General features: G+C 34.4%; 1 protein-coding gene across 4 annotated transcripts in view; it reads left to right on the top strand.

Annotated features, from left to right (window-relative positions):
• VPS13A (vacuolar protein sorting 13 homolog A (S. cerevisiae)) overlaps window positions 1-27,453 on the top strand; it is a 104,104-nt gene that overhangs the window by 62,015 nt on the left and 14,636 nt on the right. For 2 of the 4 annotated variants that reach the window (XM_014942644.1, XM_014942646.1), the window contains exons 46-69: window positions 35-138; window positions 1,441-1,738; window positions 2,921-3,316; window positions 4,145-4,249; window positions 4,347-4,493; window positions 7,013-7,051; window positions 8,034-8,162; window positions 8,857-8,990; window positions 10,809-10,938; window positions 11,300-11,535; window positions 13,240-13,393; window positions 14,279-14,425; window positions 14,994-15,075; window positions 16,405-16,474; window positions 17,040-17,145; window positions 19,432-19,545; window positions 21,379-21,524; window positions 21,642-21,723; window positions 22,805-22,918; window positions 23,876-23,951; window positions 24,044-24,207; window positions 24,546-24,591; window positions 24,861-24,984; window positions 25,985-26,099. In XM_014942644.1, the coding sequence (XP_014798130.1) occupies window positions 35-138; window positions 1,441-1,738; window positions 2,921-3,316; window positions 4,145-4,249; window positions 4,347-4,493; window positions 7,013-7,051; window positions 8,034-8,162; window positions 8,857-8,990; window positions 10,809-10,938; window positions 11,300-11,535; window positions 13,240-13,393; window positions 14,279-14,425; window positions 14,994-15,075; window positions 16,405-16,474; window positions 17,040-17,145; window positions 19,432-19,545; window positions 21,379-21,524; window positions 21,642-21,723; window positions 22,805-22,918; window positions 23,876-23,951; window positions 24,044-24,207; window positions 24,546-24,591; window positions 24,861-24,984; window positions 25,985-26,099 (3,258 nt within the window). The remainder of the gene's footprint in view (window positions 1-34; window positions 139-1,440; window positions 1,739-2,920; window positions 3,317-4,144; window positions 4,250-4,346; window positions 4,494-7,012; window positions 7,052-8,033; window positions 8,163-8,856; window positions 8,991-10,808; window positions 10,939-11,299; window positions 11,536-13,239; window positions 13,394-14,278; window positions 14,426-14,993; window positions 15,076-16,404; window positions 16,475-17,039; window positions 17,146-19,431; window positions 19,546-21,378; window positions 21,525-21,641; window positions 21,724-22,804; window positions 22,919-23,875; window positions 23,952-24,043; window positions 24,208-24,545; window positions 24,592-24,860; window positions 24,985-25,984; window positions 26,100-27,453) is intronic. The other 2 variants (XM_014942645.1, XM_014942647.1) reach the window with 1 other exon arrangement.

A 27,453-nucleotide genomic window follows, 5' to 3' on the forward strand; every position in this document is an offset into this window, starting at 1 on the left:
CTAATGTCTGTCACTGGATTTTTATTTCATATAGATACGGAATCATTTTTCAATCCCACTAAATATTTTTGAGGAAGGAAGGTGTTTAGGGGCTGCTTCACCAGAAAATGAATTCAATATACCATTATCATCTTACAGGTACTTTACTGCATTGTTCTTTTGTCACGGGATATGTTTATACAATTTTGATTACTGTATCTATACAATTAAGATAAAAAAATTGTTTCCCTTTGCTACCTAATGTAACTAATACTGTACTTTCATTGTTGGGTGGGATCTTCTCAGAGCACCTAGTGGAAGTTAAACAGAATACTATTTAATTCTTGAATTGGGAGTCTTTTGAAATCCCATTTTACTGAAACACTTAAATTAGCTACGTTACTTCAGGAATCTAAGTCCGGCTGCTCCTGGAACACAGCGATTGCTACCCTCACAGTACAGAATTTTTTTCTTGGCGGAGTGACGTCTAGTGATGTATTACGGTTTTTGTTTTGTTTTGTTTTTTTAAAAAAAGGCTTCTTTTGATTTTTGCGATTCTGAAGTAAGAAATTTAAACAAATACACTTAAATTCTATCACAGATGTAGAAAAAGACTTGTGAACTTCAGAAAGATTTGTCTTCCAGCATAGATATGCTATTAGCACCTTCAAGCTAATACCCACTTAAAACTGCAGTGAGTTTGTATGTACAATTTAGCTGAACTGTCACCAACTTTTAAGCAGATGTTTGCTTTGATTGTTTTTTTTATGATTACGGAGACTTCTTTCTGTTTTTTCCCAAATGCTCTCCCCATTGCTTTTCCTATGGTGACAGCTGTGTATCACTTTCATGTAATGAGTTATTTTTTACTGTAGGTAATGTAAGTTCATTAATATTTGTAACTATATTTTATTTATTTATTTAATAGACCTTATTTAATAAGGTCTAGTGACATTCTGATTCATTGCACAGATATATGTGTGAGTTCCACTAGGCAGTCAGGAAATGTTTACTAAATAAAGTATTCAGTCAAGGAGCAGCTGACTGGATTAGAGCTGTTGCTTTACAAAAATAATCCATAAATTTAATGCTTTATGTGACTGGAAAGAAAGACCCTTTCGGCAGACCTGTCATAGGAGTGAATTATTGGAACAGGAATATTGTAGCAGGACTTGTAAGGGAATTCAGTAAGAATCCTCATAAGAATCTCCCAACAGTCCCTTCTTTGCAAGGGATCTGTGTGGAAGCACTGAACAAGAAACCCAACTGGTACAATCCCATGAACTTTTAGGGTCAAGACTTTTTGCTTCCTCTTCTAAGCAAGGTAAAGGCAGACAACAGGTACTGTGAGAAATCTTCCGAAATCCAAGTAATAGTAGAATGTTAGTGTTTCATGGTACTTTTCCATGATTGAAAAATTCAATCTCATATTGAGCATTTAAAAAAAATCTTCCTTTACAGATCCGTACTGAGTTTGCAACCGCTAGCCAATGAAAATGGAGTGGATGGAGAATATGATATGTGTGAAGGAATTACATTTGATGAAATCATGAAAAATGTTGACAGTTTGTTACAAAGGAAATGCCAGTCTGTGAGGTCAACTAACCACTCACTCATCATCAATATTGTTCCTGTAAAAGACACAGTGGTATCTTCATCATGTACAGAAGATCAATGGGATTTTCCATATGTTGTTCATTTATGGCCTTCAGTTCTTCTCCGCAATCTTCTTCCTTACCAAATAACTTACTCTGTAGAGGTGATTCTTTTAATGTTTAAATTTTTTGTGGTGTTTCACACCTATGATACGAAAGCTGACCAACTGGTTGAAATATGTTTATGAATGGATATTGAAAGAAAGGGCTTCTATTACAGTGTTTGTGAAGAAAGTTTACAGATCTTGTAAGGGCAGGCCTGTATCTACAGAAATGGCACAGTACCAGAATGTGATAAGTGGTGGTATTAATAATTAGCAGTAAGTCATAATTTAGATGCATATGCAAAGTAAAACAGTGTTATAGTTTAGCTCCATGAGAGAATCACTGTCAGTTGCTCAAGTGCAGTTTAAGCATAAACAGCGTAGCTGTTCCTGTGAATCACGACTGCTTCAAGAGACATAAGTGGGTCAGCTTTCAGTAGTGTTTTATAGGCTGTCACTGACTTCTGGCAGTAGCATGCTTTTAAGAAATTCTCACAGGCCTGCCTTTTTGCTAAGTTTTAGCTTGAATTGAAGCCTAGTGCCAGACTTGATATTCTTTTTAGATTAAATAAAATGATTAGGTGCACTTTGACTGTTAATAGGCATGTATTCCAGGGTCAGATGAGAGCCAGTCTCAAGTAAAACACCTAAAACATGTACAGTGTGAACAGTTTCTCAGCACTAAATGTTTCATTCTGTGTATCTGCTATGGTTTTTTCCCACTGCTTACTAATGAAGACTTAGGATAATAGAAATAATAGAGAGACATGAAACATTTTTTTTCAGATGGTCTTAATATTTAGTATTTCAACTGAAGCAGTAGAATTTAATCATAGAAATTTGTCACAAATGCACAATTACTACAGCTACAGGCTGTGGCCTCCACCAAATGCATGGAAGTAACAGGCTCTTTTCTGCCTGTCACTTACAAGTTTAAATTTAATGAAAAAAATACTGAGTTGAGGAAATCTGTTATTTAAGCATTTTTACGTATTTGAGTTTGGTGACAGATTTTTTCTTTTGGTGTTAAATATCAATGACCATGCATAGGGTTTTTTTTTTCTTTAAAATGTTTGTTTAGGAATGTAGCATAGTTAAATAGCATGTTATGCAAAATTAAAAAATGCTTATATAACTTGCATGTTAATTTTCAAAGCTAGCTAGAAAATAGAAGTTGATAAGAATTTTGAGTATGACTCATGTAAATATACACTGTTTGGGTTTGTTTGTTGTTTTTTAAAGGGAGATGGGAACAAATATGACACTCTACAAGAGGGATGTTCAGCCCAGATTCACAATGCAGTCTTGGATCAAACAAAACTAGATTTACATTTGCTTAACTATCTTGATCAAAATTGGAAAAGTGAGTACCATATAAAAAGCAATCTACCAGAAATCAGCTTTACGACGTTTTACTGCATCACGGAGTTGGATAAGACTGAACTGGATATTGCTGTCCATGTGACCTACACAACTGGGCAGGTGGTTATAGCAATTCACAGTCCGTATTGGATGGTAAACAAAACCGGTCGAATGTTGCAGTACAAAGCTGATGGTATTCACCGCAAGCATCCTCCAGATTACAAGAAGCCGCTCCTTTTTTCTTTCCAGCCCAAAAACTTCCTCCAAAATAATAAGGTATTACATTTTGAAAAACCTGACAGCTCTGTACTCCATTATGTTGCTGTATGAAAGCATTTTTACACTTTGAAAGTTATTTACACTATGCTATGCTCTGTAAAAGGCATGAAACCTACAATTTCTCTGTCTGAAGGCAGAATATTTTAATTAAGTTTGGTGTCAGATATGCTTGAGATGGGAAATTTACATTATCAAAGGTATTATTAAGAAAGAGGTCCTCATCTCTGAGAGGAATAGAGTTCACTGAGAACTGTTTCTTAAATAAAAGAGTTCCCTTTGTTCCATTAAACTGCATCAATAAAGATCTTTATTCTAAAGTGGGTGTAAAAGTTGTGTAAGAAATAAAGCTGTGGTACTTAAAAAATGAATGCTACTTAAAAAATGAAGGTTTGCAGTGGTGGTTGGTAGATTGGGTCTGAGCTGTTAGTAAGCAAAGGTTAAGATGCAGCTTACCACTTGAGTCTGCTGTGTGAGTTTTTTAATGCTGAATATTGCTGACAGATGAAGGATATGAGAGAGATTACAAGACTGTATTGATTTGTCTTTGCGATTTTAATTGTGATAAGTTTTGGAAAGGATTCTTATGTGATTGTTTCTTCTGAAGTATCTTACACTTAGAATGCTTGTTCCACATACCTTATAACTAAAGGTGGTAGAAGATACCTTTATGAGACAATACTGGCAATTGTTATATCTTGACTTTTTAATAAAAACACCAGTATTTCCAGTATGCACTCATGTTTATATATATGCATACTTTATATATGTTTTTAAATATAGTCAGTGTCTGTAAACTGAAAACTAACCCAGGGTGCTTCTTCATAGGTGCAACTTATGGTAACTGACAGTGAACTGTCTGATCAGTTTTCACTGGACACTGTTGGAAGTCATGGTTCTGTGAAATGCAAGAGTCATAAAAAGGAATATCAAGTGAGTTAAATTTATCTTTCAAATTTATTACTTTCAGGGAATATGAATGAGGTAAGAAAATAAAATCATACTTCTAACAATGTCTTTCTGTTCACAGGTTGGTGTCACTATAAACAACAGCAGTTTTAATATTACTAGAATCGTAACTTTCACTCCATTTTTTATGATCTCAAATAGAAGCAAATACACTTTGGAAGTAGCTGAAGAAGGCAAGGAAAAGTGGATTCCTATTGTTTTGCAACAGGTAAACTTATAATGGAATCTATTCCGAGTTGTTTCTCTAAGGAGGGAAAAAAAATAAAGATGTTTTGAATACTCATTGATGGAAAATATGAGCCATGCATACATAGCGTTCAAGGACAATGTCTGAATACATCGTGCTTTTTCAGTAAGTTATATGTGTCCTGTTACCTTTTCTTAGTGTTGCTTTAGGACATACTGTAAAGCTGGTTTACTTTGGAATGTTTTCTTTGTTCCCTGTATCATAAATAGTATGAGACAGACCTGTACTGTTACTATATTATCTTGCTGTGCAGTGGCACTGAAGCTTCTTTTCAGTTTTTGCAGTGGTATCTAATAGAGTGGTTTGGCTGACTTGGTACGTGTCATGATACTTTCATACTGGAAAAAATTCCCTCTTGTTCTTCTGGGAGTAGTCTCAGTGCTGTTTTATAGTGCTTAATGCATCGTTTCTAGAGAGGGATCACTGGTCCCCAGGCCAAGTGGAGCTGAAATGGCTTTTGGGCTTTTGTCTATGCTGCAGAGGTCTAGACTGTTGCACACTGGGGTGCATCTTGGCTGCTTGCACTGCAGTATCCCACAGTTACATTTTGTGTGTGTTTTGAGGGCATCATGCCTTCCTTCAGGACATGTAGGAAAAGCAATGCCTTTTTGGGATAGTGTTGGAAGTCTATGAAACCTGAAAGTGATCCATATTGCCTTCTGTGAAGAGTGAAATCTCCTTCCTTCCCTTCCAGTGAGTTGAAGAGAGCGTATCACAAAGCACGTAGTTTGGCCTAACAAATAGCGCGGTTGGAGGCCTTGTTGCTTTTCTTTAGCATTGTAGATACTCAAATGGTAACCAAAAAAAACTTGCAAACTAAAATACCAAATATTGTAAATCAGATTCATAAGCAGATCTTTGTTATGTTTTTGGTACCTGTGCTCATTCTCTTTAAGTGTACGTTACATTTTTAATGATTATGGAAGAGAAATACCATTTAGATACCATTATTTCAATTTATGAAATCGATACTACTCTGCTTGCTTTCTGTTGTTGTTGTTCCATTGATTTTTAAGTGTATACAGTAATGTTAGATCTATAAATGTTTAAGATGGTTCAGCTTCCTATAATATTTTTCGTTATTTTCAGAAAAGCTTCTTTACTTTTACTCAAGAATAGGCTGTTTGCCATAAGCCTACACATTTTTCCTGTTCCTAATATTCTTATGTTCCTCTGAACCATACTTTTGTTTGACTTTGCATAGTTTTATGTTCTTTACGTGCATGGTTCCTCACCTAGCTGGTTGATAAAGCTCAGAATTGACAAAGGTTCATGGTAGTGGCACGGGCCACTTCATATCTAACTTCTTACTCTGAGAAAATGTAGTTAGATTTTATTACTTCTTCATGTTTCGTGTGTCTCAAAATCTGTGTTATGACAGTTGAGTCTACCATGGTTGTTCATTTGTAACACAGTTGCTTATTCCAGTGTGTTTCTTTTCTCTTCTAAATCTAGGTAAAGTTCAATTATTATCGATCTGTCTTTGGGCATCCATGTCAGATTTCCAGGAACAAGTTTCCATCTGTTTGAGTTCTTGAGATCTTGAACTCTGTTATCCAGCTAACCTAGAGTTTTTTCTTCTTTTTTTTAATTAATGCCCGTGACTTTTCTGAGTACTTCTCACTTTACTTTTACATTGGGTTGATCTGCATGACAAGCTCGTTGAAATGTTAATTCATATCTCAGCTTGCTCCCCTCTCCTCCTTTATTTTTGTCACTATAACTTTATCAGAGTCCTTCCTTATGCTTTTCTTTTTTAGCCACTCATCTTTCTTAGTGTCAGATAGCCTGTCTTCTCAGGACAAAAAGTAATCCTTGTATAGATCCTCTTGAACATGTTCCCTGTCTGGAAAGCAGTCAATCTATCCGAAATTTGAATTAATACTTTTAGAAAAATCCATTGTTCTTCAAAGGTTGTAACAGAAGTTGTTTGACAGTGATTAGTATGAAATGGCTTGCCAAGGACAGTCCTTCAAGTTAGGTATAGCTCAAGACAATTGACCAACATACATCCTTAGGGAAAGAAAGAAAGAAAGCTTTGTCCAAGACTATAAATGAGACTGTTAAATAGAAATTAAAGATCCTCTTATGGAATGGAGATTGTTGTATAAATATAACATCTAGTTAAGCACTTAGTAAGCATGTGGCAAAACACTTGGAAACAGCATCATTTTGTGACACATTCTGTGGCTAAAGAGTATTGTTAATTTTTCAGTTTTCTGTGGTTGATTCTGTAACTTCTTGTTTAGCCAATTCTTTTTACTTATTTCGGTTTTGATTTTAAACTTTCATTTACTACTGACGGATTCTCCTTGAATTTCCTTTGAGCTCTCTTAATTCCATGTTGAGACTTACTTAGTGTATTATATGCTAGTTTACAACACAATTTAAATTTCCTGTGTAGGATACATGTTGATGTAGATAACACCTTCAATCTTGCTGTTTAACTATATTTTTTTCCTTTGTCTTCCTGCTTCCTGTGGTGTGAGAAACAATGGGAAAGGGAACTTAGTGGCATGGTAAGTTGGTGAACTAGTCTTTCACCATTGAAGGTTTAATTCTAGGATTCAGACACAATTAAATATAAACGTCTCATTTCTCAACACATGTTGGAGAAAGATACTCCTGAACTTTTGGATGTTGCAGGAAAACTGGTCTATCTAGACAGACTTTGGCTCTTTCTGGTTGATAGTCATTGTTAATCATAGCTTGTTCTCATGGCACGACTCTTTTAATTAGTTGGCAACTTTCTTTAGTTTCAGTTAAAACTTTTGCCTTCCCTGCCTCTGTGTCTTGCCTATTTGGTGTATAAACTATTGAATAGAAGTTGTGGAATTTTTAAACCTAGACTGGCTCTGATTTCAATTGTGGATGTGAATAGCAGAATGTGCTCTCTCATTTAGTTGCCTAATGCTTCATATTTTATTTATATTTTATACCCTCATATATGTGTGTCTGTGTGTATATGTATGTGTATATATTTTTTTTGCATATATATATAAAGTATTTCAAAATAACAGCTAGTATGCTGATGTCTTGCATACTCAAGTTACTATGGAGTGTATTTATGCTGATACACCTTTTTGTCACTGATTATTTGCAAGAGGTCTGTTAATGTTGGTTGGTTTTTTTTTTGTTGGCTTATTTATTTTTTTTGTAACAAGCTTGGTCATTTAGATGTTGTAGCCATGCTCAGCTTTATACTCTGGATTCCATATACATTACCCATTTTAAATCTACTTCTTCACGTGAAAATTAAGTCTTACTGGTTTTGCTTTTAGCTACTTAACTCAATTTCTTCACTGTAGCCTGAACTATTTCTGACTTCAGTTTATTTTGTTCAGGTAAGTAGTTACTTTTAGGTTTTTTAATAGAGTTTCTGATCCGACTCACTATACTTTTGGGTATAATTTTAGTAGAAGTTCCACTTTAGGCTAAAATGAATACCATTTAACAAGTAGTTTTTCTTTCTTACTTTAAAATACCTGATTATTTTTCTAGTGCATTCCCTTTTGGCCTGAAAATGATGCCAACAAACTGCTTGTTAGAGTTGAAAATTCTGATCTCCCCCCAAAGAAGATAAATTTTGATAAGCAAGAAAACTGTCTGCTGCTGCATTTGGACAACAAGGTAAATGGTTGCCCTTGGAAATTAAGTAAAACAAGATAAATATTTCATTTCCATTCTCAAAACTCTGTCTTCCCAATCAATGAAGTATTGCAAAACCTTACCTAGGGAAACATTTTGTATGTGCAAGTGTATTAGTCTTATGCTCTCTCCTTCCTGTGTGTATATACACAGATATAAGTAGGTGTTTGATTTTAAGTGCTTCTCTGCGAAGCAGATCTACAGAAGCTGAAACAGATTGTTTTGCTACTGTTCTCTGGCTGAGGCTGGGAAGTCTTTACATTAGTTCTAAAGTGACACTAAGTGACTTTGACAAGGCACTTTGACTCCACCACATTTACTTCTCTGTTGCATATATTCTCATATAGCAGTAGTTTTTAAATACATGAGTGTTTTTGGTAGTAGCATGTTTTGGAGGGCAATAATACATATGAATGGCTAAAGGAAGATTCCTTTACTATCATCCTAAATTTTGACAGTACGGGACTTGTCTGTAGTTTTGATTACTAAGTTCAATGTTTGATACTTAACAAGGATCAGGGAAATATTTTAAAGACAGGTTAAAACTGGTTGGTTGTTTGACTGTTTGACATTTTTATCTTATAAGTGTAGAAGTTTTCCAATATATTTAAATTAAATTTGTTTTACTAGAATTTCATTCCACTGTTATTTATTTTATAATTTTTAATTCTGATAGCTTGGAGGAATTACAGTGGATGTTAATCTGACTGAACATTCTACAGTGATTACCTTTTCTAATTACCATGATGGTGCAGCTCCATTTCTGTTGATAAACCATACTAAAGAGGAAATTATTGAGTATGGACAAAGGTATGTAAGAAGAGTTCTAGTGTGGATGTCTACATGGAGATGTGAACTGTTATTTCATGTATTGTAAGCGTGCTAATTTCTGAAGAAGCCAATTTTTAAAAAAATGGCCGTCAAATTTTTTCAGAGCACCCCAAAAATCTCTTGTTTTATAAATAGAAGAGAATGAATTGTTAACAGAGTAGCATTATGTGGCGTTAAGTACCTGTTTCTACACGGTATTGAAAAAAGGCTCTCTGGTCTCTTTTTACGTGAATTTTGTGGCCTTGCCCTCTACATTTCTTGACATTCCTGGTGGGGGCAAAGGATGTATGTACTTTGCTTTTCTGGAGCTGTGCAGGAGCTGACTTTGCAGAATAAGTAGCAAATAAGTTGTGAGTTTAACTAGATTTGAGACTTCTACTGTTTTATCATATTCAGTTCATGTTTAGCTGAAAGAATGGATTAAAAAGGTATGGGAGAGATGAGGGAATGGACTGAAAAATGGGTAGTTACATAAATTTTTTCAAGCCAGACCAAAACTAAAATTATTTTAACAAATATGAATTATCTGCAATCAGTGAACATTTGGTTCTGCACCTGCATGCAGCTGTACTGGTTCCCTTCTCAATCTGGAATGTCTTTGTAATGGTTTGCTGCTGTATGCAGATACTGTACAATGCTGAGAAGTGTAAGCTTATCTCCAGCATTTTTACCTGTTCCTTTGAAAAGCCAAGCAGCCTCTACCATTTTTTATTTATTTTTCTTCCTTTCAGTCAATCAGGGAAAAGTGGAAGAGGTGCTAGTCAAATTAAGCTTGCACCTGTACATTCCTTTTGTCTGAAGAATAGTCAGTTGTTTGCTCCAGCTTTTATCTGTAAAGATTAGTACTTTTTATTTTTTTACCTGGCTTTTGGTCATCCTTAGTGTAAACTTAATAGTATATGTATAATTTTTGTAATGAACTATATAGAATAGAATATTTAGTTGGAAGGGACCTACAACGATGATCTAATCCAACTGCCTGGCCAGTTCAGGACTGACCAAAAGTTAAAGCATGGTATTAAGTGCATTGTCCAAATCTGTCTGAAACACTGACAGGTTTGGGCCATTGACAGCCTCTCTAGGGAGCCTGTTCTGGTGTTTGACCATCCTCTTGGTAAAGAAATGCTTCCTGATGTCCAGTCTGAACCTCACCTGGTGCAGCTTTGAACCATTCCCACATGTCCTATCACTAGATCCCAGCAAGAAGAGATCAGCACCTCCCTCTCCACTTCCCCTCCTGTGGTAGGCTCATTTCAGAGCACTGTAGAAGACAAGTCTGCCCGTGTTTAACTGTGAGGGGGAAATGGAGTTTAAAATCTGTTTGTCTGAAAGTACCCACTGTATCCAGATACTAAACACTGAACTTTTTTCCCTTCATACACGGGAAAACTTTTCAACAATGGATTTTGAACATGCTTTTCTTCTCTTGGAATATTGGAGTTAGACAGCACAAATCCTGACTTTTTCTTTTAGCTTATAAATACCACTGTCTGATTATTTTTTTTCTCTACTTAATGTTTCCCTGTTAATCACAAGTGATTATTCATAAGAAAATGAATATTTAGAATTTTCTGTGTATACTTTATTTCTGAAGTATATAAAGAACAGTATAAATACTGTTTTTATTATTGTGCTGAGGTGGTTTTGTGCATATTTTTTCATGCGTGATGTTGTTCTAAGTTCTCATTTTTGTTATGTGAAAAAGTAATTGAAGTGTTCTTGTTGAAATTCTAGAATGCAAAAATCATTGACGCAAAATATTCATTGACATTTTAATTTAATATTCTTTTGTTCTAGCTCCCTCAGTGAATTGGAAGATTTTCTTCAGCCAAATAAGGCAGTATTGTATACTTGGGCAGATCCAGCAGGATCTAGAAAATTGAAATGGAAATGTGGAAATAGAACTGAGGAAATTACACCAAAAGAGGTATGTTTATTATCTAAATCTCCTTTCAATGCTGTCTAGTTTATTATCCTGTTCATCAGTGTATTTATGAAATTGCATACGTAATGAATATGATCAGCAATCTCATATATGAGGTTCAGTCACAGAACAGTAACAATATTGCTATGTGTTAGTGGAGTTTGTGCCAATAAGTATTGTCTTCATTTCAAAAGCATGTGTGTGTGAGAGACTGCCGTAAAAATCCATAATTAAAAATTTTATTATTTTTGTGTACCTTTAAAAAATGTCTTGTGCTGTTGTTCACATTGCTAAGACTTTTGCATTTGCATGTGCAGTAGAATGATGAATAGAGTTGTAAAAACTTTTCCTCTCTTATTTGTAGGACAAAATGGACATACTCAGTCTGGATTGTAGAAAAGTGGTCTATTTGATGTCATTTTTTGAAGGTTTGCAGCGTATTGTCCTGATCACTGAAGATGAGAATGTATTTAAGTTGGCATATGAAAGTGTAAAAGCAGAACTAGCAGAACAAGAAATAGTTCTGTCTTTGCAAGATGTTGGAATTTCATTGGTTAATAATTATACAAGGCAAGAGGTGTCCTACATTGGAATTACAAGGTAACTTATTTTGTATGTAATAGTCTAGAATGTTTAACTTCAGGTATTTTCAATCACTGAAGTTCATTTTGGGGTGCAATGGAAGAGGAAAAAGAGGTCTGGATAAAAGCACTTAGAACTATATTATTATGTTTTCCTGTTGTAAAAAAAAAAAAAATTGTTTTCACTGTGCTTTATATTAATGCATATGCTTTCTGTATTTGGATGTACATGATTTTGCAACACATAATTGTAACTCTGTGTGGCAGACTCCCCAGTACTTGGAACAGAAGTGTATCCTGTCCATGTAGTTGGGGAACTGATAATAAGAGTTTTAAGGAGTAAGGTCTGTGGGTAGGTTGTGTCAGTGGATTTTTCTGTCTTCATTACAGAAAGATGTTGCTGAATTCTGTCTTGAAAATTTTGATGCAGTAGCAGCTTGTAGTACATTGTAGTTTTCATAGAGAAATTATGGTGACTCCAAGGCTCTAATATTTTAGGTTTTCTACTATAACATTTCGGAGGGAAGCAGAAAAGAAACTATGTAATGCTTCAGAAATGTGTGCTATTGTATTCAAACAGGGACTTTTTAGAATGCTCAAGGGACGTTTGTATCTCATTGCCATAATCCACACACTTCTGTATATTCAGAGCCATGAGGTTGCTAGAGTGAGGGTGTTTTCTCTTGATTAATTCTTTGCATGGTACTACAAAATAAACCAGTAAAACTTTACATACACATATACTTCATGTATTCACAACTGTCATTCACAAAAAAAATCCCAATCCTTGCCTTCACCTGAGCTCTCAAACAATCTGGACAGTGGAAACACTCCATTAAAAGTAACAGCTAATTGCCTAGATTCAAACTACTGTTGGGATTTCACTGAGTCAGTATTTTTTGGAAGTAGTCATCCATAGTCAGTAGTCTAGTAGTGCTTATAGTTGTTAACTGTTTACTTGTTGAACCCTGAGTGGATGAGAAGCTCCTGAAAGCTCTTTCTGAGGATAAGAGATTGTTCCTTGGGTATGGTGAAGAAAGCCCTATTACTCAAGAATACTCCCACTTGCAAATGGCTTGTTATAAAAAGTACAGAAAAGGCAGTTTGTATCTAACTTGATGCAGAAACAAGTTTCACCATGCTAGTTTTGGGATCACGCGCATTCACGGCGAGGAGGCATGGGGGAAAAGGAAAAGCTCCCGTCAATTTCAGGGTAGTACTCTATACTGTAGCTGTTGTTTTGCCCTCTAGCTCACTTATTTTTTTTGTGGTTCTGCCATTGATATATCTGAACACAAACGCAGATGTAGCTAGAAAGGATTGGATTAGGGGACTGTGTCTGGAAAGCTATGTAATTGTGGGCTGTGGAGTAAGTTGTGGAAAGAAGAAATACCCTCCACCTGTCTCATAGTGTTGGGGTTTGCCCTATCCTGTGCCTTCAATTTGGCTGTAAGGTGAAATCTAGCACTAGAGCTTCTCACGGAAGTAGTGAAATCAAGCAGAGAAGAGTCCAGTGCCCCTTAGGGAAGATTGCTTATGACTGGCTTCCACTTAGTACCAAGAAAGCAGCGAGTGATTTGATCACTTTGTTTACTACAGTACTGCTTTATGATGTGCTTTCTCATTCCAGAGTTATAACCTATTAAAAGCCATACTACGGTAGGTAAAACTTGTTTTGAAATAGGTAATCCTTCTTTCTTGATCCTTTGTTTTGTTTTTGTAGTTCTGATGTGGTCTGGGAGACAAAGCCCAAGAAGAAGTCGAGATGGAGACCAATGAGTGTTAAGCAGACTGATAAATTAGAACAAGAATTCAAAGATTACAGTGAGCTGACTCCTTCAGAAAATAAGATTATTGAGTTGGAATCAAATGTTTTGGTAATACCGATAGTTCTCTAATTCTGTTTACATGTGTACACAGAAAAAATACAATATATAGGTTTTTCTATCTTTGTAGAAACTTCCAGTGAAAAATGAGATGATTGATTTACCAAATCTGCTTGAAAACCCTTCTTTATCTCTGTCTAGAAGAAAAATCTTTGGGAAAAAAACACACAAAAGTGTGATAGCTTCCTGTAGACTTTTTGTTGCTAGCCTCTAGCTTTGAAATTGAAGTGTCATGTTTTTAAAGGTCCTGGCTTTAAATATGCATAAGGCTACAGTAGGGAAGCTTTGCATTTGGTTCATTGGTTATACCTAGGAGATGGGCAGGGTGTTAATTTTGGATGGGTTGGTTTGTTTGTTTTAGCACAAAATCTTGTCTTTTTCAGGTGCCTTATTGTGGGATAATTCAGTTGTGTCATTCAACCGCATACATATGAAAAAATCATTCCAGAAGTTATTCTGGATTTTAGAAGTACATTATGTTCCACATCCTGCTGTCCTTGTCTGTAGCTAAATTCTAGATACTCATTACAATTGTGTTCTAGGTCATTGAATATGGGATAGGTAAATGAGCCAATTTTTATCTCAGTCATAGACTGCTATATTATACTACTCTGACTTTTGTCTCGAAAGCCATTTATTAATCACTAGGAATCCCCCAAATAATGCAATATTTTGTAGTGTTACTTCTATTGAGATTTATGACAAAATCTGATTCTTTTAAATAAATGAAAGTTATGACATGATTAAAAATTTTGTAGGTTTTAAATGCTGAGCTATCATAACAGTGTTACTGAACAGTGTAAATTTTAAAGCATATTATAAAAAGCAGTATTTTGAAACACATAGCATACTAAATTTGCTTTAATAATGCAATAGGTATGTTTAACTCCTAATGGAATGAACATGAAGATTCAGCAACCAAATGAGATTCCTATCAGAAGGAATTATCTGCCAGCTTTAAAAGTAGAATATAGTTCATCTGCACATCAGAAGTCTTTCAGAATTCAAATTTACAGGATACAGGTGAGTCTTGTCAAAAAGCAGTAAGTTGTTTATTAAGAAAAAGCAATTTTTGTGGAAACTTGGATTGATTCTTGGAATTGTTTGCATTTGTCATGTTTCGAATTTAATTGTACTCATTAGCTTTTACATCAGTTCTTCTCAGTCTTCAGAAATACTACTTAAATGATTCTGGAAAAGACAGCAAACAAACAGACAAATGCAACCGTTCAGGAAAAATGCTTACCATACATCTTCCATGCTTTTTCTGGTGGTTTTCTTTACTACCAAAAAAAAAAAATAGATACAATTTGTTGTCTTGCATATGCTTTTGAAATCAAATTCTGTGCAAAAATTCTGTGGAGCAATTATTACCACCAACTTGGAGTAGCTTTTCAAGACTGTCAGGGTTGAATTATTTTATTTTGAAAAGAAGAATATTTTTAACCACAACATCATTTCTTTTTTTCTGCTTTTGAATTGGTGGAATGCTACAGGTAATGTTCATAATTCTTGTGTTTGTCCTGATGTTAAAATATTTCACTATTGAAAGCTAATGTGCTGCGCCTTGTCCTGTCCTTACCCCTATTAGATACAAAACCAGATTCCTGGAGCCATATTTCCCTTTGTGTTCTATCCTATTAAACCTCCAAAGTCCATCACCCTGGATTCAGGTTTGTTGTTCTAGTTTAACATAATCCTTACTTCTAAAATGACAGGATAACTTGCTTGTACTGAAGTTAACCATTTCTTTTTTATCAGATGAAGCCTGTATAAGCTAATTGACTCCAGATAACACAAATACTAATATTGGAGATAGTGAAGCAGTTTTCTCTACGTAGAAGATAAACTTAAAACCATTTAGACTGTTAACAGTCAGGAAAAAAAACCCCCAAAATTTCTTTCAATTCTCGGTATCATAACTTCTTAAGCACATCTTTTTGACACACAAATTCAGTGCTCTTGGAGAGTGTAACATAACAGCTACATTTGGATCAAGCTTAAAATGGGCTTTTGGCAGTTGCATTCAGACCACAACTGAAACTTAATGCTGACTAATAAAGGAGCAGAGTTGCCTGCTGAATATAAGAAAAGATAAAAATGTAGCTTATTTTGATGGCAGTGAATCTGTTGCACTGCTTCTGTATTACTTTTGGAGTTCTGAGGCAATGAGGATTCACTTTTCACCTTTACATACCCAGTTTTTACCTGCTGCCCCAAATAAATTGTTTATGTTGTTTATTTTTTTCCTTTGCTTGGATGCAATAGATGACTAGTGACCTATCTGAAATAAGTAATCAGAAAATAAATGTATGCTGGTGCTAGTCTAAAATCAAAATTGCTATATGAGGCAACATTTATAAGTGTTGTAGGTGGCAAATTTATATTTTGTGTGTTCTGTATATAGCTTTCTGAATTCTCCATTGCTTGGAGCATAGAGCTCAATGTCAGTATACTGTGTGAGAAACCGTAGTTTTCATTGACTCATTCAGAGCAAAGTCATTTGAACACCAGAGTAATCTTGGGAGGGATTCTGATTTGAGACAAAGAATACTGCTTGTAATTCTGTACAGATGCTAATGAGTTGTCAGCTGTTTATGATATAAATATGATCAATTTCAGGGTAGAATGCGTAAATCTGCCAATTTTTTTTTTAGTTTATGTTTTTGTATCAGCCATTGGAAATTCCTATTCCATGACTGGGGAAATGATATAATTCTAATATTATGTCAGTATTAATTTGCTTTGAAATGAATATGGCACATTTTCAGAACTAAGTGAAATAGAATTTTGATGTTTCATTTCATCCTTCTCTTCCTGTTCCTTTCTGCTCCTGCTCTTTTCCCTGATTTAGTTGTTTGCCAGTCATATCCATTATGTAATCCAGCTTTACAGGATTGAGAAAATCCTGAACATATATGACATTTTCATATTAAAAATATAAAGGTATGTATATCACATAAAAAATTGTACTGATCTCTTTTTATTTTACAACTCCATAGCACCAAAACCTTTTACTGATGTCAGTATTGTCATGAGAACTGCAGGACATTCACAAATATCTCACATTAAGTAAGTATTTCAACATACTCTTTTTTGCTATCAATCATGTTTTATCAAGCTTTAAAATTTAGAATTACTATAAAGGCAGACATGATGCAAGATAATTTTACACCAACTCATTCTTGGAAAGATCAGAGCACTTAGATGAAAGCTGAGCCCCCTTTATTATCCATATAATTGCGGAGTAAAGCAAGGATTTTTCACTGTCTTTTCAATGAAGAGTTTTAGTCTTTTGTAATTTAGAAAAAAATCTCTGTTTAACAGTGCTATATACGGTATTAAATGCTGCTACTTGATTAAAACAATTCTGGCTCCAGGGAATGTGTTAATCTAGTTAATCTAGTTAATCTGTTAATCTAGTTAATGGGAAGACTTCACCAATAACGGCAAATCCCTCAGAAAAAGAAAAAAAGCACTGCTATGGGAAGACTTCACCAATAACGGCAAATCCCTCAGAAAAAGAAAAAAAGTACCTGAAAGTCAATACAAAAGTGGCCTAAGTACCCTAGATTATGTTTTATGTGTTACACGTTTTCATAAAACACTTTTAACAATTGTTTTGTTTCATGTGTAGGTATTTTAAAGTGCTGATTCAAGAAATGGATCTCAGATTAGATCTTGGCTTCCTGTATGCACTGGTTGAATTCTTTACGCAGACTGAAGTGCCAAGTGACCAAGAGGTAGAAAGCTTTTGTTGTTTAATAGATTTAAATTTTGTAATTATTCAACTTGTATTTAAAAAAGGAAAGAACAACTTGGTCTTCTGTTCCTGTAACACTGGTTAATTGCTGCATCTGGGATTGACATGAAGCTGTGAGGTTTTTAAGAGTTACCGTTGCCCACGGTAGCTCTTTCCTTTATCCTCATCTTGCATCCTATGCAAAAAAGGCTTCAAAACCTTCTGTAAAGAATGAAATTACTGCTGTTGTAGACTCTTTGGTGTTATTAATGCCTGAGAGATCAGTTAATTAAGAAACTGAGACAGGAAGGAAATGAAAGTAATACTCTTTTCCTTAATGTATCTTATTTAAAAAAATAAAAATAAATATAGGAAAATCTTGGCCAGGAAATCACCAAAATATGCCTGCCTATGAGAGCAAGAGAATGTAAAAAGAATGGAGAGAGGAGTTGATTGGAAAGTAAAAGTGTCTTCAGTAATTTTGTGCAAAATTATAAAATTGGAAGATGACGTAGTCAACATGTTGATGCTAAATGGAGCAGTGGAGAGGGCAGTAGGAGGGAATTGAATTACTGTACAGGGAGAATGAGAGGAGTTTGCACATAGTAACAGTAGAAATAAAATACAGTAGCATGAAGTGCAAGGTGGTCTGATTGGGAAATAATGAAAACTTCGGATACAACCACAAAGCAACAGAGGAGCCAGAGTGTCTTGGATTTTCCAAAAAAAAACCCCAAAAAGGTGGTAAGCTTGTATTGGAACTCTGTCTTTTGAAGGAGAAGGGCTAGATGAAGGTCTTCTCAGAGTCTGTACCCTCAGAAAAAGAAAAAAAGTACCTGAAAGTCAATACAAAAGTGGCCTAAGTACCCTAGATTATGTTTTATGTGTTACACGTTTTCATAAAACACTTTTAACAATTGTTTTGTTTCATGTGTAGGTATTTTAAAGTGCTGATTCAAGAAATGGATCTCAGATTAGATCTTGGCTTCCTGTATGCACTGGTTGAATTCTTTACGCAGACTGAAGTGCCAAGTGACCAAGAGGTAGAAAGCTTTTGTTGTTTAATAGATTTAAATTTTGTAATTATTCAACTTGTATTTAAAAAAGGAAAGAACAACTTGGTCTTCTGTTCCTGTAACACTGGTTAATTGCTGCATCTGGGATTGACATGAAGCTGTGAGGTTTTTAAGAGTTACCGTTGCCCACGGTAGCTCTTTCCTTTATCCTCATCTTGCATCCTATGCAAAAAAGGCTTCAAAACCTTCTGTAAAGAATGAAATTACTGCTGTTGTAGACTCTTTGGTGTTATTAATGCCTGAGAGATCAGTTAATTAAGAAACTGAGACAGGAAGGAAATGAAAGTAATACTCTTTTCCTTAATGTATCTTATTTAAAAAAATAAAAATAAATATAGGAAAATCTTGGCCAGGAAATCACCAAAATATGCCTGCCTATGAGAGCAAGAGAATGTAAAAAGAATGGAGAGAGGAGTTGATTGGAAAGTAAAAGTGTCTTCAGTAATTTTGTGCAAAATTATAAAATTGGAAGATGACGTAGTCAACATGTTGATGCTAAATGGAGCAGTGGAGAGGGCAGTAGGAGGGAATTGAATTACTGTACAGGGAGAATGAGAGGAGTTTGCACATAGTAACAGTAGAAATAAAATACAGTAGCATGAAGTGCAAGGTGGTCTGATTGGGAAATAATGAAAACTTCGGATACAACCACAAAGCAACAGAGGAGCCAGAGTGTCTTGGATTTTCCAAAAAAAAACCCCAAAAAGGTGGTAAGCTTGTATTGGAACTCTGTCTTTTGAAGGAGAAGGGCTAGATGAAGGTCTTCTCAGAGTCTGTAAAAGTCTAGTTTCTATATAAAAGAAAATAGTCTTCAGTCTATTTTTTTGTAAAAGCTTTGCACTATATTATACGTTCAGAAGAGTATATGTGTATGCCAGTTTTTTTGACACAGATAAAAATTGTTCAAACATTACTTGAAAATATTTGGTATTTGAACTTTCATTAAAAAAAATTGGTTTGTATTTGCTATCAAATAGATGTATGTTGGATTGTATTTTTATGCATGTGTTTCATCTTCTTCATACAAAAAAAGACAGGAAGCAAACTCCAGTTAAAAGTCCTCTAAAATGTTGACTCTAAGTTAAAAAACATAAAAAGATCAAAAGGTTATAAGTAGTATTGGTCAATGTATTGCATCTCGGTGACAAATGCACAGTAGTTTTATATACCCTAAATTTTAAAGTAATATATTTTTGAAAATGCATTCACAGCTAGAACTTTTCAAAAAGGATGTTCAATCTCTTCAAGAAGAACTGATGAGTGTGTCATCAATGGATACGTCACAAATCAGCTTGTATGAATACTTTCATATCTCTCCAATTAAGGTATACCTTTTTCACATTACAACCTGTGTTTGCTCTCTAACTGAAGAATTGTTGTGCAGATAGTGAGCACTGGAAGTGAAGAAACATAATAGAGGGGGTCAAAAATAAAATAAGAAGGTGCTAAAAATGGAAAAGTGCTTTCACTGTTACCACTAACTTTGTGTGGTTTACATTAATATTTATAAAATATTTACATTAAAAGTTCATTATTTCATTCCTATTGATGACTTTCTTCATATACAGTAATCCTTTTTATTACTTAAGAGATCATTGCAAAATATATAGTTTGTCTGCAGAAAGTGTGTTGCGGATTGGGGAATGAGGTCATTTCTCAAAAACATATGCAGCTAGCATTACTGTGCAATGACACCTTCTGCTTTATTGTTACGTACTCACTGGAAAAGCAGTCTTGTTTTTTACTCCAGTAAAGTCTACTTCTGGGTATTTCCCCATTCCCATAAGCATTCAGGTACAGCTGTTGAGTAGTATGTGCACACTTACATGGAAGCAACAGCCTGTTTGTCCAAATATAACCTTCATCCATTTGTAGCTTACTGGTCTTTGTTTTTTGATTATTGCCCAGCTGACGTCATTAAAGCTGTGGTGGTACTTTGTAGCCTCTGTGACAGTTCTTAATAAAAGAATCTCTGCTCCATCCGGTGAGAAATAGATCACAGAACGGTTTGAGTTTTACCTCTTTGCAGCATCTGATGAGGTGTTAGAAACGGTCTGCTATTAAAGCAGGTAATTCCAGCAAATGCTTGGCTAACTTTATGTAAACAGCTTAGCCTAACTCATTCCAAATATATTTAGTAGCTGTTTCGGTGGATCTTCGTTTAGACGCTGATAGGTATGTCTCCAGTGGTTTTATTACAAAAACTGCTCAGGACTTGACAAAAATAAAATGCCCTTCATGTGTTTAGATAACAAAGTGAACACTTTGTAACGAAGTAAACAAAAGCTCATTTTTGAATTAACTCTGTAATATTTGACAAGAAAAATTACATGGAGGGGATAAGGTGGACTAAATTGGCTTTGGGTTCTAATAAAAGATTAGTCTGTAACAGTTATGAAGTCATTATAGAACTGTGAATTAAGGGATGTGGATTCTGCAAAATGAGTTATGTATCTTTAAAATGAGCTATAGTTAAGCTCTGTTATAAGTTAATGAAATTGCGGTGTCTTCAGAGAATTGGAAACAGACATAACTTCTTTCCCTCTGGTTTCGAAAAATGCTGAATAAATTTGTGCACTACAGAGCCCCTCAACCACTTTTCCTGAAAGTTTTTCTGTTTTGAGACCATCACCATAAGTTCTGTGAAAAAAAAAACATTGGTTTATTCAGGTCTGCACAGGTGGGGTTTTTCTTGTATACATGTTCCAGTGTTTATTTAGCCCCTGTAAAACTTTTTTTAATAATTACTTGTTTTCACTCTTGCTTATCATTCTTCCTTGGACACCATGCTATGTTGTAATTTTCATTCTGCTTTGATTTTAGAAATTAGTTATAGAACCAGAATGTTTTGGGAACAAACTAACAAGCTAAATTGTAGCTAAAAGATTCTGGAGTCTTTATTGAAAACACGAATAAGCAATTTCAAGATTTGTTTTCTTAAAGGTAGTTGCAGTTATTCAGTTTGAATTTAAATGTCACTGTCTTTTTATTGCCTTATGTGGTGTATTTATGTTTTCTTTTATTAAGTGAGTCTGATTTCAGACAAGATTAGAAATGCCTTATCTCAATTATTAAATACTCTAAAGATTACAAAGGTAGAAATATAATACTTCTAATAACCAATCATTTTATTTCTCAATCTCATTTTTATTCTCTAGTTACACTTAAGCTTTTCACTCAGTACGGGTGGAGAAGATAGTAACAAAGAAGAACGAAAGAATGAATTGATACCGCTTCAGTCCTTGAATCTCCTGCTGAAGAGTATAGGGGCCACCCTCACAGATGTACAAGATATTGTCTTTAAGTAGGTTGAAAATATGATCGTAAAGAATGCTTCCAGAGATTAAACCAATATTACGTATGTTACATTTTATTTTGCTTGGCATAATAAGGGCTTAATTTTTTCATTTATTTTTTTTAGGTTGGCATTCTTTGAGCTCAGCTATCACTTTTGTACTACGCAGCAGCTCCAATCAGCGGTTGTAAGACATTATTCAAAACAGGTTGGAATAAATAAATTTCACTATTTCAGTAAATTTATATCTTGAAAGCGCTACTGTGCACTTCGGTTCTATGAAAATAAATAAAATTCAGCTTTGTATGTTTTTACAAAGGCTAAATACATAAACATGTACAAAACAATTACTCATTAGTTGGATTCTATTGCCTTTATACTGGGGACAAGTAATGTTTCCAAATTATGACTAGAAGACAAGTGGTGTGACAAAACAACTTGCCGGAATGGATAGTGAAAGCAAGTACAATGCAGCTCTGAAAGAGCAGAGTTCGCATCAAAATGGTAATGCTTTTTCTTAGACGTTAGTAGTTCGTGAATTATGATCCTTCTTTGGCCATTGTGTACTCTTCAGGTCCTGGCATCCAGTTGAAAGAATCCAGCAGGCACACTTTTGCATAAAAGAATTAGTTGTCTTCTATTCATCCATCATTAATGATAAGGGATTCTTTGGACGTATTAATTTAGTGATTGGTCCATCTTTAAAAGAGAAAAGACCTATACAGGGTTTTAATTGGGAAACGAGTTATCTGTTGTTCTCTGACCCTTCCTTTTCACAGAGGGAAAATTTGCAGTCTCCTAGGAGATGCTCAACCTTTTTTTTTTTTTTTCTTTTTAAATCAAATTAAATGTCATGTAGATGTAGTTATAGTGCTTTTCAGTCACAATCAACAAAATTTTCTCGACACTTGCAAACAAATTTTGTCCTATAGTATGAGAGAAATCTAGGTAATGTGCTTGCTTTATAAAATCTTATGAACATTAATGTCAGTTATCTGTCAAATGCTTGTAAGAAGTAACGTTTATTTGGCTGACTTAATACAGCTTTTTAATACATCTACTTCTACTTTTCCAAATAATTGAGTTTGTTGTATTAAACTCATGTTGCTTTCACTTTGATTTAGTCACTGTAAGATCCTTTTTAATACAGCTACTTCTACTTTTCCAAATAATTGAGTTTGTTGTATTAAACTCATGTTGCTTTCACTTTTTTAGATCTGGGCATGCTATGCTGTTTGCCTTTGTTTTAGTGTAATTTCTAAAATATTTTTACTAATAACTGTTTTTAGGCTATTAAACAGATGTATGTTCTTATACTTGGCCTTGATGTCTTGGGTAATCCATTTGGATTCATAAGAGGCTTGTCTGAAGGAGTAGAAGCATTCTTCTATGAACCTTACCAGGTAAAAATCTCTGCTGCCTTTTTATGAAATGCATCACAAGTAGATGGATATGAATTATAGTGAAAAATGTGGATATATTAATGCCTGATTTGGGTTTAAAGATTTGGGTTTAAAGATTTGGGTTTAAAGATTTGGGTTTAAAGATTTGGGTTTAAAGATTTGGGTTTAAAGATTTGGGTTTAAAGATTTGGGTTTAAAGATTTGGGTTTAAAGATTTGGGTTTAAAGATTTGGGTTTAAAGATTTGGGTTTAAAGATTTGGGTTTAAAGATTTGGGTTTAAAGATTTGGGTTTAAAGATTTGGGTTTAAAGATTTGGGTTTAAAGATTTGGGTTTAAAGATTTGGGTTTAAAGATTTGGGTTTAAAGATTTGGGTTTAAAGATTTGGGTTTAAAGATTTGGGTTTAAAGATTTGGGTTTAAAGATTTGGGTTTAAAGATTTGGGTTTAAAGATTTGGGTTTAAAGATTTGGGTTTAAAGATTTGGGTTTAAAGATTTGGGTTTAAAGATTTGGGTTTAAAGATTTGGGTTTAAAGATTTGGGTTTAAAGATTTGGGTTTAAAGATTTGGGTTTAAAGATTTGGGTTTAAAGATTTTGAATTGAAAATTGAAAGAGAAGGTCCTAGGAAAAGTCACCATAAAACTCAAGTGAGATAAAAAGGAGAGTAGGCCATTGAACTTAATTCATAAAAGACTGTTCCTTATGGTTCTTATTTTAAAATAAATTATCTTTTTCCTCATTTGGCTTAAAATAAGCAGACTTCAGGAAATAAAATAGGATTCTAAAACAGTCTTTCTCTCAGGTTCTTTCGTGGGCATTTTCACACTTTCTTTCTTGGCCTTACAGCCTTGTTCTCTTTGTTTTATAAAAATTCCAATGCAAATGTAAGATTTAGAAATATGTAATGCATGTACTACTATTGGCAGCCTAACACAAAGGAGTCCTTTTTTCCTTTAGGGAGCCATCCAGGGTCCTGAAGAATTTATAGAAGGAATGGCACTAGGACTTAAAGCACTAGTAGGGGGAGCTGTGGGTAAGTTTCAGTGTTATCGCAGTAGTATACTTAACAGTAAGCAATACAGGCATTCATAAATTGCATTGGCATTTTACTTTATTTTACAATAGGTGGATTAGCTGGTGCTGCATCAAGAATCACTGGTGCTATGGCAAAAGGAGTAGCTGCGATAACTATGGATGAGGATTACCAGCAGAAAAGGAGAGAAGCCATGAATAAACAGCCCACTGGTCTGAGAGAGGGTATCACTCGTGGCGGAAAAGGATTAGTTTCTGTAAGGAGGAAAAAAAAAAAAATAAAAATTATGATCTTTTCGCAGGCAAGAGTAACAAATATGGAGGCTGCCATAGTTGCCAGAGAGATGTTACTCTTTATTTTAATTCTGGTTTTGCAAATATAAGGCCACAAATGAGTGATAGATTTAAAGAATATGTGAGGGTAGAAGAGAAGGTAGAAACTGTGAAGTAGGTGCCTTTAATTCTGTTAACTTGTGAATTTTAGAATACTCCAACACATGTTTTTTGAGGCTATTCACAAATGAAGTAAACAAAAAGAAATGAAAAATATAATCTGAAAGCATATTTGTAATGTATCTTTTGTTTCTCTTCATAGGGTTTTGTCAGTGGTATAACAGGAATAGTTACAAAACCAATAAGAGGTAGGTTTATGTCTTCTGACATTGACTGTTCATATGATGGTAAACTCTTTATATTTGAGACATTATAAATCTGAATTATAAAACTTTTAATCAAGATTTTATATTCCTACTGACTTGCAGTTTAAATGTTGTTTACATGAACTTTGTGTGGAGAAGACTGTATAGTTGCATATCAAGAAAGATTTGTGATTAAATGGGAATTAAGTTTGCTAAGATTGTAAGAAAAACCTAATGTTTTTGTAATGCTTTGCTGCACTTTATCCTTTTAGGAGCTCAGAAAGAAGGAGCAGCTGGGTTTTTCAAAGGTGTTGGAAAAGGCTTAGTGGGAGCAGTAGCTCGGCCTACTGGAGGAATCATAGACATGGCAAGCAGCACATTTCAGGGTATTAAAAAGTAAGTAAAATAAGTTTGAAGAATGATATGGTACAAAACAGACAATAGTAATAGTAGTACATTGTGTCTTTGTATCACTTCTGTGTCAATGTTTCTAGATCTCTCAACTTTGTCATTTATACAGATGAGCTATAAAAAATACGCATATTGTAGCTTATATAGTAAATAGGGGGCTATTTAAAAAATAGACAGCCGATAGCATTAAACAACACAACATCAAATCTCAGGATTTCTAGCTTTACCAAAGAAAATAGTTTAAAAGCCTCAAAGATCGGACTTCCTTCAGTTACTGAAATTGCTGATTATTTTTTTTTTTCCTTTTACTCCAAATACAACAGGAAAAGAGGACTTCTTAGCTGTATCGCCTTTTTAATTATTACTGCTATGTGAGATAGGTTCCAAGACTACCTGGTCATGCCAGGATCTGTCCTGGTTGTTCAGACTGAGATTGCATATTAAGTACTGTGATTCTCTCACTTCAATAAACCTGTTACGGTAGATTATCTCACACTGTAATGTATAAAGTAGGAGAAAATATTTTGAGAGGGCATTTAGTATCATCCTCTGAATACAGGTGTTTAATGACCCTGTTCCTAGTCAGCTGCACCACTTTTGCTGCCGTAAGGTTGCCAGTCTCTTTTGTTTTCCACTTTAAGTTCTTCAGCATAGAAGAGCAAGAAAAATGTCAGCTGTATGGCACAGCTGTCTTTTGTACTTGAAAACTTCAAAATTATACTTAGACAGTTATTAAGTATTGCAGGCGTGTGCTCCCTGTGCCATTTGATTTTCTAATAATCATTCTCTGAAATAGATTTCTGAGTAAAAACTATTACTGATTCACAGAATATCTGCTCAATGTCTGCTCATATGCAAAAGTACATACATAGACAACAATTGCTGTACTAGTACTTAAATTTAATTTCTTTTCAAAATAATTTAGAGCCTTTATAGTTGAGTAGAGATATTGACATATACCTTAAATTTGCTGTTTTATTGTCAGAGTTGCAGATTCATCAGAGGATGTGATAAGCCTACGCCCACCTCGCTTCTTTGGTGAAGATGGAGTTATTAGACCTTACAGATTAAGAGATGGAACCGGAAGTCAAATGTTACAGGTGAAGAAAATGAAAGATAATTTGACATAACTTTTAATCATATATTGGAATAAATATTTTACAAAATTTCCCATTTCTTAAATTCCCTACCATCCCTCACCTAATAGTCAAGAAGTTTCATTCAATTTCTTAGGCTTATGACCAATTTGGTGATATAGTTTCTGTAATACAACTTTTGAGAATGACAGCATAATTTATACCAGTATATCCATAGAGGTTTTTGCGAGATGTAGAGCACTTTGAAAGAAGAAAAAGGTTTGTATGTGCAATTAAAAAGATTTATGTCTTTAACTTTTATTTTTGATACACAGTGGTGGTAAATGCAAAGGGGCTTTTTTTTCAGTAATTTTATAGTACACATTTTAAACAGTGACTTTTTAACCTCAGTTTTATGAAAAACAGCATTTTAAACACTTAAAATAGTTGTACTTATGTCATACTATAGCCATTTAAAGAACACAAACAATTTTGAAGTGGAATGCTGTTTGCATGAAGAATATGCTGAGCAGCACTTACACTTGAATAATTCAGTTGCCATTTAAGCAAATTTAACTCTGAAATCAAAGTGGAAATTAATTCAACTGTTATGCAGCTTATAAAGTTTCTATTTTTATTCTCTGCGTTTTAGAAATATTCAAACTCAAGAACTAAAGTAGTAATTAATGATTGCATGAATATAAACAGAATTTTTAAAATACAGATTCACAGTGAGCCAAGGAAATGTTGGAGAAGTCATAAAGAAATAACCTTTTTGGAGAAGTAAGAATGAAGTAAGAAGTAGCCTTTGGAGAGAATTTTTAGACCATTTTGAGAATTGTCACAGCTGTTCGTTTCATTTTGAGTTCCAATGTGATAGTTTCTGTTTCTCTTGCATTGCATTAGTCTGTCTTTTGTTTTCTGGTAGAAAAAGATTGCCTTATTTTGGTGCATCTCAGTTATGTTTGCCATACAATTCACTCGTAATCTAATTCAGCAGACTGTGAAAGTTTTTTGATAACAAATAGTATGCCTCTGCCTGCCTTCTAATGAGGTAGCTCTCCAGTTCAAAGCTACTGTTATAAAGCAGTATTACCTTAACTAGAGCATAGCTAGAAGCTACTGCTAATGACCAGCATAAACTTATAGCTAATCTTTCTCCTCTTTTTGGTATTTAAAACATCCCCTTTTCTGTTTGAAAGCGTACCACTAAAACAAATGCTAGCAAGCCAACAGTGTCAGCTCTAATGTGTAGCCTTCTCTAATGACTTTGCATTGCTTTTGCTTCTTAAATTTGTGCATGTTTGCATTTTGGGTTTTTTCTGATGATCCTGAGGGAGAACTACTCTTGAAGAAATGTTTTGAAAGATCCAAACAG

The sequence above is a fragment of the Calidris pugnax genome, unplaced genomic scaffold, assembly GCF_001431845.1.
Source record: "Calidris pugnax isolate Ruff unplaced genomic scaffold, ASM143184v1 scaffold109, whole genome shotgun sequence".
Taxonomy (NCBI): Eukaryota; Metazoa; Chordata; class Aves; order Charadriiformes; family Scolopacidae; genus Calidris; species Calidris pugnax.